General features: G+C 49.0%; 1 protein-coding gene across 2 annotated transcripts in view; it reads right to left on the bottom strand.

The window, feature by feature from the left end:
• TIMELESS (timeless circadian regulator) overlaps positions 1 to 15,302 on the bottom strand; it is a 146,561-nt gene that overhangs the window by 68,655 nt on the left and 62,604 nt on the right. For both annotated transcript variants that reach the window (XM_069970461.1, XM_069970462.1), the window contains 4 exons: positions 10,975 to 11,110; positions 8,800 to 8,953; positions 8,340 to 8,454; positions 900 to 962 (listed from right to left, as the gene is read on the bottom strand). In XM_069970461.1, the coding sequence (XP_069826562.1) occupies positions 900 to 962; positions 8,340 to 8,454; positions 8,800 to 8,953; positions 10,975 to 11,071 (429 nt within the window). In that variant the 5' untranslated portion in view covers positions 11,072 to 11,110. The remainder of the gene's footprint in view (positions 1 to 899; positions 963 to 8,339; positions 8,455 to 8,799; positions 8,954 to 10,974; positions 11,111 to 15,302) is intronic.

Genomic DNA, 15,302 nt, shown 5'->3' with positions numbered 1-15,302 from the left:
AGGGTCCTGATCGTTACTATCCATAGTAACCCAGACGCACCGGGTAGCGTCCGGGTTACTATGGTAACCCCCGGGAGGTGCTGGAAGCTCCGGACGGGGGCCACCTCTGGGGGGGTGAGCCTGGAAGCTCCGGAAGTGGGGGCCGCGGAGGCGGATGGCGCTGGAAGCTCCAGGCAGGGGGGCTTCTCCAGGGGGTTGCTGAAAGCTTCAGGCGGGTTGCTGGCTCCGGGGGAGATGGTGGGCTGTAAGCTCCGGGCACGGGTGGGGGGCTGGGTCCAGGGACGTCATGATGCAGAATGGCACTGCTTTTCATGACGTCCCTGGACGTCATATTGGGGGAAGGGGTTAAGATATATATAACAAACAAAGATTTCAAATAATTGCCTTCTGATTTATTAGGATCAGAAGTTACCACTATAACATGCTTTAAAGCGACTCTGTACCCACAATCTGTCGCCCCCAAACAACTTGTACCTTCGGATAGCTGCTTTTAATCCAAGATCTGTCCTGTTGTCCGTTCGGCAGGTGATGCAGTTATTGTTCTGAAAAACAACTTTTAAACTTGCAGCCCTGTGCCCAACGGCCGTGTCTTGGAGTATCTGTGCCCCAACTTTGCACCACCCCTCCGTCCCTCCTCCCCGCCCTCTTCACCATTTTTCCTATTCCTCTGCAGTGAAAACTAGACAGGTGCCTTAACATTCCAGCCCATGTGCCGTGCTGACACAGGTGATGAATAGTAAAAAATCTGCCTGGAGCATTCCTAGTGGTAAAAGTGGTTGGGGGGGTGCAGATTGTGGGTACAGTCACTTTAAGTTATTAAAAAAAAAGAAGCTACAAATACATTGTAGCATGAACATGACAAAGCGAAATATAGATACACAAGAATAAACATCACTTACCATCTGTAGCAAGTCATATAGTTTTTCACTCAAGACTACGAAGAGTCTTTCATTTGCAAAGGCCTGACAAGAAACACATATGTAGTAAAAAAATCAACATTACATATATTACTACTGGGCAGCATACTGTTCACAAATAGCAAAATGTCAAATATAGAACATGGCTGACAATTTATAATAATGGTATTATAAACGAAAGCCAAGTTACGAAAGAAAACGAAAAGAAAGTTAACTGATAACGGTTTAGTGTACACAGGTATTATATATTTCATGTTTGAGAATGCTGTACAGATAATCATAATTTCTAGGGCGTCTTATTGGGGGACACAGACACCATGGGTATAGGCTGCTGCCACTAGGAGGTTGACACTAAGAAAAAAGAAAGCAAGTCGGCCTCTCCCAGCAGGCTAAACCCGCCCACTGGCACTGAGCTAATTCAGTTTAGCTTAGTGTCAGTAGGAGGCAGATGCAGGTCTGGTTGCTCCAGATCATCTCTGCTTTTTTTTCTCTGTGTTAACCCTTTTTCTCCCTAACAGGTTGGGCACGGTGAGTAATATAGACTCTCCCTGATCCCACTTTTCATGTGACCAGGGAACAGACCCTAAATATAGAGGGGCTGTCTACCCTAGGTCACCTACGGCCGGACCCAGCGCCCAGGACACAGACCAGCCCAGCTGTCTGTCTCCTTATTGCGGACTTTGTTCCGACAGCCCCTGCCCACTCAGCCTCCCAGAGTTGAGCGCATCAGCGTTGCACAGTGGCGGCAGAAGATCAGAAGACGTCGGACGGTGAGTAAATCCTTCTGCCCGGCCTCTTCACAGTTTCTGTCCTATCGGGGTACTCCTCTGGGGTTCCCGACTAGCCAAGACCACTGCGCGCCCCCTCTGTACAGGCTGTCAGCCTCCCCACGGGAACCATTTCCCCCGGACTACCTCCCCGCAGATTCTCTCTGCAGCTTGCTCCTCCGTTCGCACGCGCGGCCAGTCTCCCACGGCGTGCCCCAACACCTCCGGCTGCTTCAGCGCGCTGGGCCTGGCTCCTCCACCGCACTGGGCGGGGTGTCGGAGGATACCGCTTCCCACCCGGCGGCGCGGCACGGCGCTACTCTCCGGGTCCAGGGCGCTCTTCCGGTCAGGCTTCTGTTTGAATCTCCGGCGTGCGGGCCGGTGCGGTGACGTCACTGCGCAGAGGCCGCCGCTCTGGTACATTCCCGCGCGCGGGCTTCCGGACACCATTGCGGTCTGTGCCCTGGTCTGGACGCCATTGCTGTGCCCTGCTCTGCAGCGATCTGCTGGTCTCACTGCCGAGTGTCTGCTCCTGCAGCATCATTCTTCCACAGGACAGGTTCTGGTTCAACCGGGTAAGCCCTCTGTGGGACCCTTTAATCACTGTTTTCTTGCTACCTTCTTCTCTACCTCATTGAGTGTCTGTTTCTTCTTCTGCAGGCTGTCAGCCTCCCCAGCTTACCTGGTACACTGCTGAAATCTTCCTGCCACGACACCTTTTCTTTTTAAGCTGTCTGCCTCTAAGAGGGCATACTTTTGTGTTTTTTCCTTTATATTGCATTATGTCTGACTCAAGGTCTGACTCCTCACGCCGTCAGCAGCCTCCACCTTCCTCTGTTACTTACTATTTCTGCTTGTCTTGTAACACAATCTTCTTCTGCCCATTCTCAGCCACTCTGCGCTGCTTGTTCCATGCAGTCCAATTCTTCTCAGTCTCTTGCACAGGATCCCCCTCCTTCTCAGGAGTCGGATGAGCCAGCTCCAGCTTGGGCACGTTCCCTCTGTCGTTCTGTCTCTCAGATGGCTGAACTTTCCCAGTCGGTCGCGGCTGCCCTCGACCGCCTATCCACTTCCGCGGCAGCTCAGGCTCGCCCCCTCCCTTCTAACAGTCGCTCCGGTCGGAGTCGTTCCCGTAAACGTCCTCAGACGCCCTCTTCTCGTTCATCTTCAGGATCTCCTAGGTCGAGTTTGGCTCCTGCCCACATCTCCCCAGCAAGGCGGTCTCATTCTCCTGGAGATCAGTCAGATTCTGAGTTAGCTTCCATCTCTGACTCAGAGCATTCTCACATGTCTGCCACGGTAGATAGTCTCATGGCCGCCGTCCGTGATACCTTCCAGCTGAAGGATTTGCAGGACCCGCCCCCCTCTGGAGAGGTCTGTTTCCACAAAAGCGCCCACCGTGTCCGTAGCGCCTTTCCCAGTCACAAAGCCCAAACGCTTGGAAGCCTTGTATCCTTTTCCACAGGACCTTGTGTCTCTCTGGTCCTGCCCACCTTCTGTGGATCCTCCAGTCTCCCGTTTGACCAAGGCCACTACGCTTCCTCTGGACAACGGGGCTTCCTTCAAGGATTCCACCGACAGACGGGTGGAAGCCATGGCAAAATCGGCTTTCGAAGCCTCCGGCTCCTTGCCCACTTTTGCCTCCACATGGGTCTCCAAGGCGATCTCAGTGTGGGCTAAACAACTGAGGGACAGTCTACTTTCCGGGGCGTCCCCCAACGACCTGGCTGACCACGCTCAGCAGATACAAGATGCGGCCCAGTATATCTGTTCAGCTTCCTTAGACAACGCAGCCAGCTCGGCCTTTGCCTCAGCTAATACCGTGGCCATACGCCGATCTCTATGGCTGCGCGAGTGGCGGGCTGACCCGGCCTCGAAGAGGTTACTTACCAGCCTCCCCTTTGCAGGTTCCCATCTTTTTGGGAAACGCTTGAACGAAATTATTTCTGATGCCACCGGGGTTAAGAGTACCAATCTCCCCCAGCATTACCCGAAGCGTCAGGACTTCCGCCGCAAGCCGGGTTCCTTTCGCTCCTTTCGGTCACTCCCGCAGTCTCGCTCCGGTCACTCAAAACAAGATGCCTGGTTTCTCCAGAAACAGTTCTTCCTGGCAAGCCCGGACAAACTCCTCCTGGGCCCTCTTCAAGTCAGGCACTCCCAAGCCCGCCTCCTCCTGAAGTTTTCCCCCCGCGCGTGGGCGGCCGTCTCCTGCTTTTCCAGGAGGTCTGGCTCCCCCACCCCAAGGACGCTTGGGTGCGGGACGTGGTGTCACGGGGCTACAAGATAGAGTTTTCTTCCATTCCTCGCAACCGTTTCTTTCCTTCTCGTCCGCCTCGGTCCCCCTCCCTAGCAGCCGGATTCTCCCAGGCCCTTCACTCTCTCCTCGCCAAGGGAGTTATTGTTCCCGTTCCTCCCCTCCAACGGTTCCGCGGTTTCTATTCAAACCTATTTGTAGTTCCAAAGAAGGATGGCTCGGTGCGTCCAATATTGGATCTCAAGCGCCTGAACCACCCGGCTATCTCATTTTCGGATGGAATCTTTACGTTCAGTCATCGCGTCCCTGGACCCGGGCGAGTTCCTCTCCTCGGTGGACATCCAGGACGCGTATCTCCACATTCCCATTTCCCCCCCCCACCAGCGTTTTCTTCGCTTCGCCATCGTGTCGGACCACTTTCAATTCGTGGCTCTCCCTTTCGGCCTGGCCACGGCCCTCGTGTTTTTACAAAGACCATGGCGGCCGTCATGGCTCTCTTACGGACTCGAGGGATTTCTGTAACGCCTTACTCAGACGACATACTTGTCAAAGCCGCGTCCAGGGACCAGAATTCAGAGAGCCTCCGTATAACGCTGGACACTTTCTCGTTTCGGGTGGCTCCTAAACCACCCCAAGTGCTCCTTGACCCCCTCTCAGTGCATCGTTTTCCTGGGGATGAGGTTGGACTCGCTCCAGGCTCGGGTCTTTCTCCCAGAGGACGAACTGCTGTCCCTTCGGTCCGGGGTACGGGCTCTTTGCAGTCATCACCCGGTGTCCATACGATTCTGCATGAGGGTTCTGGGGAGGATGGTGGCCGCAATGGAGGCAGTTCCTTTTGCGCAGTTTCATTCTCGTCCTCTTCAGCTCTTCCTCCTGTCACAGTGGGACAGGTCACTCCCTTCCCTGGATTGCCGGGTCAGCCTTCCAGCTCGCCTTCGGCGGGATCTCCAATGGTGGCTCAGGTCTCCGAGCCTCTCCATTGGTCGCTCATTCCTGCACAGCTGGGGAGGAGTGTGGAACACTGTCACCGCGCAGGGAACTTGGTCGCCACAGGAGTCTCGGCTTCCCATAAATATACTCGAGCTACGGGCGATCAGGCTCTCTCTCCTGCACTGGCAGTTGCAGCTCCGAGGTCTCCCCATCAGTGTACAGACAGACAACGCCACTACGGTGGCGTACGTGAATCATCAAGGCAGCACCCGCAGCAGGGCCGCCATAAAGGAAGTGGCGCTGATCCGCTCCTGGGCAGAGGTAAACGTGCTGGCCCTATCCGCTGTCCACATCCCAGGAGTGGACAATTGGATGGCAGACTACCTGAGTCGCGCACGTGTGGATCCAGGGGAATGGACCCTGCATTCCAAGGTGTTCTCCCAGATCTGTCTCAGATGGGGGACGCCCGACATGGATCTGATGGCATCTCGGATCAACAGATGTCTGCCGAAGCGGGACCCTCAGGCTCTGGCGTCGGACGCCTTGTTGATCCCCTGGCGGCAGTTCAGCCTGCCCTACATTTTCCCTCCCCTCCCGCGAGTTGTGAGAAAAATCAAGGCAGAAGGGGTTCCAATCATCCTAGTGGCCCCGGAATGGCGCCTGGTACGCGGATCTCGTGAACCTTGCCGCCGACACCCCCTGGCGTCTTCCCGACCGTCTGGACCTTCTCAGTCAAGGCCCGATCTGCCGCCTCGCTTCGTTTGATGGCGTGGCTCTTGAAGCCTGGATTCTGAAATCCCGTGGTTTCTCGGACACGGTCGTTAGGATGATGATCAGAGCGCAAAAGCCGTCATCCGCCAGGATTTACTATCGCTGCTGGAAGTCCTACCTTCGACATTGTGAAGCCTGCTCTGTGCCCCCGCTTTCCTTTTCGTTGGCTCGGCTCCTCGCTTTCCTCCAGGCAGGGCTGGAGTCTGGTTTATCCCTTAGTTCCCTTAAGAGTCAAGTTTCCGCGCTCTGTTTTTTTCCAGAGACCTTTGGCTTCAGTTCCTCAGGTCAAGACTTTCCTCCAGGGGGTGGCACATCTCGCCCCCCCTTATCGTCCTCTGATCCCTCCTGGGATCTGAACCTGGTTTTGGATGCTTTGCAGTCTTCTCCGTTTGAACCCCTCCGGGACGTGCCCCTGTCCATTTTATCCTTCAAAGTGGTCTTCTTGGTAGCTGTCGCGTCTGTTCGACAGGTGTCGGAGTTGGCCGCTCTTTCTTGCCGTCCCCCCTTTCCGTTCTTTCATCAGGACAAGGCGGTGCTTCGGCCTGTGGCCTCCTTCCAGCCCGTGGCCATCTTCCAGCCCAAGGTCGTGTCGCCTTTTCACCTCAATGAGGATATTGTCCTCCCCTCTTTCTGTCCTGCCCCCTCTCATCCGAGGGAGCGGGCTCTTCACCACTTGGACGTAGTTCGCGCCCTGCGCGTCTACCTTGTACGGACGAGGTCGTTTCGGAACTCTGACTCCCTCGTCATCATCCCAGAGGGTCCTCGCAAGGGATCGGCGGCTTCCAAGGCGACTCTTGCCCGCTGGATTCGTTCTGCCATCTCTCAGGCTTACCGCGGTAAGGGTAAGGCGCCTCCGTTCGGAGTCTCTGCTCACTCTACCCGTTCGGTGGGTGCTTCCTGGGCTATCCGGCACGGGGCTTCGGCCCTTCAGGTTTGTAAGGCAGCCACGTGGACATCTCTGCATATCTTCTCGAGGTTTTACCGCGTGGACACCTTTGCAATCGGCTGATGCGAGTTTGGGCTGCAAGGTCTTGCAGGCAGCGGTGGCTCCTTCTCCTTAAGTTCTTTTGATTTCTCTTTCCCACCCAAGGGACTACTTTTGGACGTCCCATGGTGTCTGTGTCCCCCAATAAGACGCCCGAGAAAGGAGGAGTTTTTACTCACCGTAAACTCTCTTTTTCGTAGTCTTCATTGGGGGACACAGCACCCACCCTATGTTTTTCTCTGTTGTAGTTGCCGGTTGGCCTGTGTTTTCAGACTTTGAGTGCGGACTGTTTTTGGTTTTTTCCTTTTTCTTTTCGGCTCCTCCTACTGCTTTTTCACTACTGAATTAGCTCAGTGCCAATGGGCGGGTATAGCCTGCTGGGAGGGGCCGACTTGCTTTGTTTTTTCTTAGTGTCAGCCTCCTAATGGCAGCAGCCTATACCCATGGTGTCTGTGTCCCCCAATGAAGACTACGAGAAAGAGTTTACGGTGAGTAAAACTCCTCCTATCATGTCCCTACAGCTGCTAACTTGTGTAATGTGTTTGAGATAGTCATGTAACAAATGGGCCACACCTACATGTCATAACTATGCTCAGGAAAGGACATTAGAGGGGTATTGCGGCACTAAACGATTATTCACAAAATAACACACATTACAAAGTTTACAACTTTGTAATGTATGTTATGTATGTGAATGGCCCCCTTCCTCGTGTTTCCCCCCACCCACGCCAGGCCCGGAAGTGTGGTGCATTATACTCACCACATCTCATGTCGACACCCGTCCGCCATCTTGAGACAATGACGTAGTCTTCGGGAGGCCAGCCGAACCGCTCCATCAGTCCCTCATTCCGCCCCCCTCTGCTGCGTCATCAGCAGCTCAGCCGCCATTGGCTGAGCATAACTGTGCTCAGCCAATCACGGCTGAGCACAGTTAAGACGCGGCAGAGGGGGGGCTGCATGAGGGATGGATGGAGCGATTCAGCCGGTCTCCCGAAGACTACGTTATTGTCCCAAGATGGCAGATGGGGGTCGACACGAGATGCGGTGAGTATAATGCACCACACTTCCGGGTCTAGCGTGGGTGGGGGGGAAACATAGATAACACACATAACATACATTACAAAGTTGTATAACTTTGTAATGTGTGTTATTTTGTGAACCCCTTTAATATTAGATCAAATCATGGAACCCCCGTCAATCTCATTCGAATAGGACAACATAAGAGTACTTGGCACCATCCCCTACATATACTATGGCGACGACACATACAAGGCAATGTAAACATTAAATAAGCGGCTGCACCATCTGTGAATGCTGTGACTCAACTGTTTACTGGCATGTGGATAGAAAATGTAGACATGTAGACCTATGCAATAAGTGGCATGTATGAACTCAGCACAAGTTGAAGTATATTTAGGCTGGGCTGCATATCTCAGGCTCCCCGCTTGAACCAAAATCAACATTACTTTTAAAGCTTTTTTTTTTTTTTTTGCAAAGGCCTATGACAGCACACGTGATTGTAAACGATTTGTGACAATTAAAAAATATATAAAGGATGTCAAAAATGTTAATAAAATATATAATGTTGTATTATAATAAAGTTTTGTCTACTAACAAAAATAAAAACTGTAAAAACTGTCTAGTTTCAATTTGTATTATCAGAAAAGTTTCTGACTCAAAACAAAACAAACAAACAAACAAAAAAGTAATCTCACCTCCTTATAAGCCTGCAGGTAGGACACAACCTGCAGGTAATGATGGCGAAAAGTAGGGTCTTGTGGAATCTTTCCAAAACACAAAAGTGCTGGCTGGGTGAGGTTAACCATCAACCTGAAAAACAATGTTTTCTGGTTATAAAACTTTAATAGACGATAGGAGACACTTATGCATCAATCCCAACTAGAGATGAGCGAACCTCGAGCATGCTTGAGTCCATCCGAACCCGATCCTTCAGCATTTGATTAGCGGTGGCTGCTGAAGTTGGAAAAAGCTCTAAGGTTGTCTGGAAAACATGAATACAGCCAATGACTATATCCATGTTTTCTACATAGCCTTAGGGCTTTATCCAACTTCAGCAGCCACCGCTAATCAAATGCTGAACAATCGGGTTCGGATAGACTCGAGCATGCTCGAGGTTCGCTCATCTCTAATCCCAACCTAAATAAAACTAGTTACCTGATGACAGCATCAAAAAGATGCTTGTCATTGTGGTGCTGAATTATTAACGGTACAAGATCATTCTGCAGGATTTGGGCTGCACCCAGTTGTTGTCTGATATCTCTGGTTTCATCCTCATGACGGAGGTAACGGATTAAGTCTTTCACACTCTCTAGATTGAAACATGAGAAAAAGACAATTGAAAAACAAAGTGTAGACATCACCCTTTTCCTAATTTACATCAACTTGTAGCATTTATTTTTCAGCCAATGTTGAAAGAATCTTAAGGATGGACTCCCCACTACTTAAAAAAATACTACCAAGGCTGTGCTCCTGTTTGATGTAATTTTTTTGTGCACACTACCGAGAGCCGGTGTAAATTTATGCGCTCGACAATCATCATGATGAAGGTCCTGCCGGATTTACAAAAGAGGCGCCAGTCTCTCTGTAACTCTGGCGGGGAAAAAGGTCTACGAGTATGCTCGTCTTGATTAATACCAATGTGTGAATACAGCCTTGGGCTGGGTTCACACTACGTATATTTCAGTCAGTATTGTGGTCCTCATATTGCAACCAAAACCAGGAGTGGATTAAAAACACAGAAAGGATCTGTTCACACAATGTTGAAATTCAGTGGATGGCCACCATTTAATGGCAAATATTTGCTGTTATTTTAAAACAACGGCTGTTATATTGAAATAATGGCAGTTATTTACTGTTATATGACGGCCATCCACTCAATTTCAACATTGTGTGGACAGAGCCTTTCTGTGTTTTTAATCCACTCCTGGTTTTGGTTGCAATATGAGGACCACAATACTGACTGAAATATACGTAGTGTGAACCCAGCCTAAGGGTGCTTTTACACAGTGCAGTTTAAAGCTACAACCCGGTGTGGATGATAATAAATTGCGTAATATAAAGAACTGAAGTTACCCTTTTCACCCCCTTTTTAATACACTCCACACAACATTTCACTGTGTAAGGGCACCCTAATGATTTGAATATTGTGTGTTATCGTTATCTAAAGCAATTACCTATTAATCCTCTTTTTAGTGTTGCACACCTGTTTATATTTTATTTAAACAATTACAGTTCTAGGCTGCATTCACATGTTCCGTGTTCTGCACAGTACACGGACATGGAATGCCTGTAAAAGATTCCCCCTCCCCACCCAGGCAGCATCTCTTATAAGATGCTGAGAGTGGGGGAACTGTATGCATATGTGCCGCGCTGTAATGACAGCGCCGCATGGCTGCTTCACTACAGCGTGGCGCATATGCATACAGTCTACCCCTGCTCCCACATGATGGGAACTGTAGTTTTGCAACAGCAGGAGGGCCGGAGTTTGACACCTCTGATATAATATAGATACTGTTGTGCTTAGTGTTGGTCTGTGCAGCACTAACAGGAGGGAAAACACACAAACTTAATGTATAACAGGTAAATACAAGAGATTACATTACTAATACAACACATTTATTTATTTTTTAAAAACCAAAACACTATGCTTTCCCTTCTGCGCTCCACTGGTGCCCGCCTATGGGTCTCTGGGTCCCATGCTAAACGATTTCCGCTTCTGCTTCCAAGACAGACTTATCTCATCAGTGACAGCTTGCTTAGCCAGTCACTGACTGAGACAGGATAGCACCAGGGCCAGTGATTGACTGAGTAGGCTGCCACTGCCAAAGTGGAGGTGGGATCATTCAGTGGGGCCCTGGAGACCCAAAGGAGGGCACTGGAGAGCATGTAGAGGTAAGCATAGCTTCTTTAATGTTTTTATTTACTTTATTTACACTTCATTTGACAGATAACCCCTTTAACTATTTAGCTGCTGGCTACCAGACAGGCTCATAGATTCACATATAGCATAAAATGTCCTGACATTGAACTGGTCACAATTACAACAGAACCCATGACACCAGTGTGTACAGTGTAACAGATGGCTTATTGCTTTTAATGACCAAGCTTGACACATCTGTATGTTGGATGTTTTATTTGCAGATTTATTTTATCTTCAGTTTCATGCATGCTTCAAAATATAAATCATCCATTACTAGTGTCTGCCCCATAAAAAGTATGGTACAGCTCTGGGGTTAAAACTTCGGAAACATAACTCATTAATTTTCACTACCTGCATTTCATGGCAACAACATTTGCATTACATCAAACATTTACAATAGATTGACTCACCAAGGCAATCAGGTTCTTTGTGGTAGGTATCACCCTCTAGGTACCCCAAGGCACTGCACGTTGCTAATAACTCACAATTCATCATGTACAAGTCCATAAATTTCTTGCCACGTTAAGGAATAAAGGTGCTGTTCACCTAGTAATTATAAAGAAATGTTAGCATCTTAGGCAGGATTCACATCACGATTTTTACCCTTCATTTCTCATTCAAACGTTTCTAAACAAAAGGTATGAAAATATGTACATTTTTAACCCCTTCAAGCCTATTTGCACCTAAAAGACCAGGCTCATTTTTCAAAATCTGACCTGTCTCACTTTATGCTCTTATAGCTCAGTGATGCTTTAACGTATGCTAGCGATTCTGAGATTGTTTTTTCGTCACATATGGCACTTTATATTAGTGGCAAAATTTGGTCACTACTTTTGTGTGTTTTTTGTGAAAATCAAAATATCATGAAAAATTTAAAAAATTAGCATTTTATGAACTTTGAAATTCTCTGCTTCTAAAAAAGAAAGTCGTATCACATAAATTAGTTACTAAGTCACATTACCGATATGTCCTCTTTATTCTGGCTTCATTTCATAAACATATTTAACTTTTTTAGGGTGTTACGGGGCTTAGAAATTTATCAGCAAATTACCACATTTTCGTAAAAGTTTCCAAAACTGATTTTTTTAGGGACCAGTTCTTTTCTTAAGTTGATTTAGGAGGCTTGTATACTGGAAACCCCCATAAGTGACCCCATTTTGGAAACTAGACACCTTAAAGAATTAATCTAGGGGTATAATGAGCATTTTAACCCTACAGGGGCTGGAGGAAAGTATTCACCATTAGGCCGTAAAAAAATGAAAAATTACAATTTTCCAATAATATATACGTTTAGATTAAAGTTTCTCATTTTCAAAAGGAACATGAGAGAAAACGCACCCCAAAATTTGTAACGCAGGTTCTCTTGAGTACTACGGTACCCCATATGTGGGCGTAAACCACTGTATGGGCACACAGCGGGGCTCAGAAGGAAGGGAGCGCCATCTAGCTTTTCCATTGCAGATTTTGCTGAAGAAGTTTCCAAGCGCCAGGTGCATTTGCAGTGCCCCTGTAGTGTCAGCAGAGAGAAAACCCCCCATAAGTCACCCCATTTTGGAAAGTACACCCCTCAAAGAATTCATCTTTGGGTAGGATGAGCATTTTGACCCCACAGGTGTTAGAGGAAAGTATTCAAAATTAGACAGTAAAAATGAAAAACTCGAATTTTTCCAATAATATGTTCCTTTAGTTTGAATTTTCTCCATTTCACGAGGAACAGGAGAGAAAATTCACCCCAAAATCTGTAACGCAGGTTCTCCTGAGTAAAAAGGTACCTCATATGTGGGCATAAACAACTGTATGGGCACACAGCAGGGCTCAGAACGGAAGGAGTGCCAATTAGCTTTTTCAATGCAGATTTTGCTGAAGAAGTTTCTGAGCGCCAGGTGCATTTGCAGTGCCCCTGTAGTGCCAGCGGAGTAAAATCTCGCCCATAGTCACCCCATTTTGGAAAGTACACCCCTCAAATAATTCATTTTGGGGTGTGGTGAGCATTTTGACCCCACAGGTATTAGAGGAAAGTATTCAAAAGTAGACAGTAAAAATGAAAAACTCAAATTTATCCAATAATATGTTCCTTTAGTTTAAAATTTCTCAATTTCACGAGGAACAAGAGAAAAAAAGTACCCCAAAATTTGTAACACAGGTTCTCCTGAGTAAAAAGGTACCTCATATGTCGTTATAAACCACTGTATGGGCACACATCAGGGCTCAGAAGGGAAGGAGCGCCAATTAGCTTTTTCAATGCAGAATTTGCTGCAGAAGTTTCTGAGTGACAGGTGCGTTTGCAGAGCCCCTGCAGTGCCAGCGGAGTAAAATCTCGCCATAAGTCACCCTATTTTGGAAAGTGCACCCCTCAAAGAATTCATTTTGGGGTGCGGTGAGCATTTTGACCCCACCGGTATAAGAGGAAAGTATTCAAAAGTAGACAGTAAAAATGAAAAACTCGACTTTTTCCAATAATTTGTTCCTTTAGTTTGAAATTTCTCAATTTCACAAGGAACAGGAGAGAAAATTCACCCCAAAATCTGTAACGCAGGTTCTCCTGAGTAGAACGGTACCGCATATGTGGGTATAAACCACTGTATGGGCACACAGCCGGGCTCAGAAGGGAAGGAGCCCCAATTAGCATTTTCCGTGCAGATTTTTCTGAAGAAGTTTCTGAGCGCTAGGTGCATTTGCAGCGCCCCTGTAATGTCTACAGAATAGACCCCCCCCAAAAGTAACCCCATTTTGGAAAGTACACCCCTCAAAGAATTCATCTTGGGGTAGGATGAGCATTTTGGCGCCACAGGTATTGGAGGAAAGTATTCAAAATTGGCCAGTAAAAATGAAAAACTTGAATTTTTGCAATAATATGTTGGTTTAGTTTGAAATTTCTACATTTCGCAAGGAACATGAGAGAAAACGTACCCCAAAATCTGTAACGCAGGTTCTCCCGAGTACAACGGTACCCCATATGTGGGCATAAACCACTGTATGGGCACACAGCAGGGCTCAGAAGGGAAGGAGTGCCAATTTGCTGGAGCAAAACAGTAGCTAGTAATAGTTATTAGAATAGCGCAGTTACTAAAATAAAATAAAAAAAATTAGATTACAGGTAATTTGGAGGTGGTCAGTGGCGACGTGCGGTGGTCAGTGGCGACGTGCGGTGGTCAGTGGCGACGTGCGGAGGTCAGTGGCGACGTGCGGCGGTCAGTGGCGACGTGCGGCGGTCAGTGGCGACGTGCGGCGGTCAGTGGCGACGTGCGGCGGTCAGTGGCGACGTGCGGCGGTCAGTGGCGACGTGCGGCGGTCAGTGGCGACGTGCGGCGGTCAGTGGCGACGTGCGGCGGTCAGTGGCGACGTGCGGCGGTCAGTGGCGACGTGCGGCGGTCAGTGGCGACGTGCGGCGGTCAGTGGCGACGTGCGGCGGTCAGTGGCGACGTGCGGCGGTCAGTGGCGACGTGCGGCGGTCAGTGGCGACGTGCAATCTGGGGGGTTACATGTAATCTGGCATGATTACGGGCAACCTGGGGTGGTTATGCGCAACCTGCGGTGGTTACGGGCAACCTGGAGGGGTTACAGACAATCTAGAATTGTTACGGATAGACTGAAGTGCTTATAGCTAATCTGGAGGGGGTCACGGGCAACGTGCGGTGGTTACGGGCAATGTGCGGTGGTTACGGGCAACGTGCGGTGGTTACGTGCAATCTGACGTGATTACGGACAACCTGGGGTGGTTACGGGCTAGCTGCGGTAGTTACGGGTAATCTGGGGGGGTTAGGGGTAATTTGGGAGTAAACTGCAATTATTACTATAATAGAAAGTGTGTGTTTTATTTTTTGTATGTTTGTCACTTTTTGTACTTTTCACACATTCTTTTTCACTGTATTACTATGATTACTGTGATAGAATTTTCTATCACAGTAATCATAGTTTAGTGACAGAGACCAAATTGGTCTCTGTCACTTTAAATTTTCAGAGCTGGCTGGTTGTGGAGCGCATGCGCACTTCATAACCAGCCAGGACACCGAGGAGGAAGGAGCTCCAGGATCAGGTGAGTATATGGGGTAGGGGAGGGTGACTCGGGGACAGGGGTGACTGGGGGGGGTGGGGGGCGACATCACTTTTTATCCCCTGTCACCAATCATTCATGGTGACAGGGGATAAAATGTTCCGGCGGCACATGGCACAAGCGATCAGCGGTATATAGTATATACCGCTGATCGCTTGTACCGGGACCCCACAGGGGGGGTCCCCGATGACTGCCCCATGCTCTCCGCTACCTCCGGTGGCGGAGAGCATGGGGTTTTCATTCATTTTTACTAAGAGATTAGTCTGTTCACAGTGATCGCGGCGGCCATCTTGGATCTGATGGCCGCCGCGGGGAGGGGGGGTTAGATACCGGGGCACTAGGGGGGCTGGTCTGGGGTCTGATCTGAACTATTTCATCTCCCCCCACGGTGGGGGGAGATGAAATATAGCTGCGGCACCGGCCCATTAGTGACCACCGTTTCAGCGGTCACTAAGGGGTTAATGGGGGTCAGCTACGGGATCGCAGCTGATTCTCATCTCCGGTGCCTCACTCAGATGAGCGATCCCGTTCTCATCACAAACCCCCGTCAAAGCAGGAACGTATATGTACATTCCTACTGCACGGGGCATGTGCAATAGGAACGTATATATACAGATGGCTGACGTGAAGGGGGTTAAAATGTTTTCTCGGAATTTATGTTATCCGCTTGCATCCATTGTACTC

This window comes from Dendropsophus ebraccatus, chromosome 5, assembly GCF_027789765.1.
Source record: "Dendropsophus ebraccatus isolate aDenEbr1 chromosome 5, aDenEbr1.pat, whole genome shotgun sequence".
Lineage (NCBI taxonomy): Eukaryota > Metazoa > Chordata > Amphibia > Anura > Hylidae > Dendropsophus > Dendropsophus ebraccatus.
This window is presented reverse-complemented; position numbering and strand designations above follow the sequence as displayed.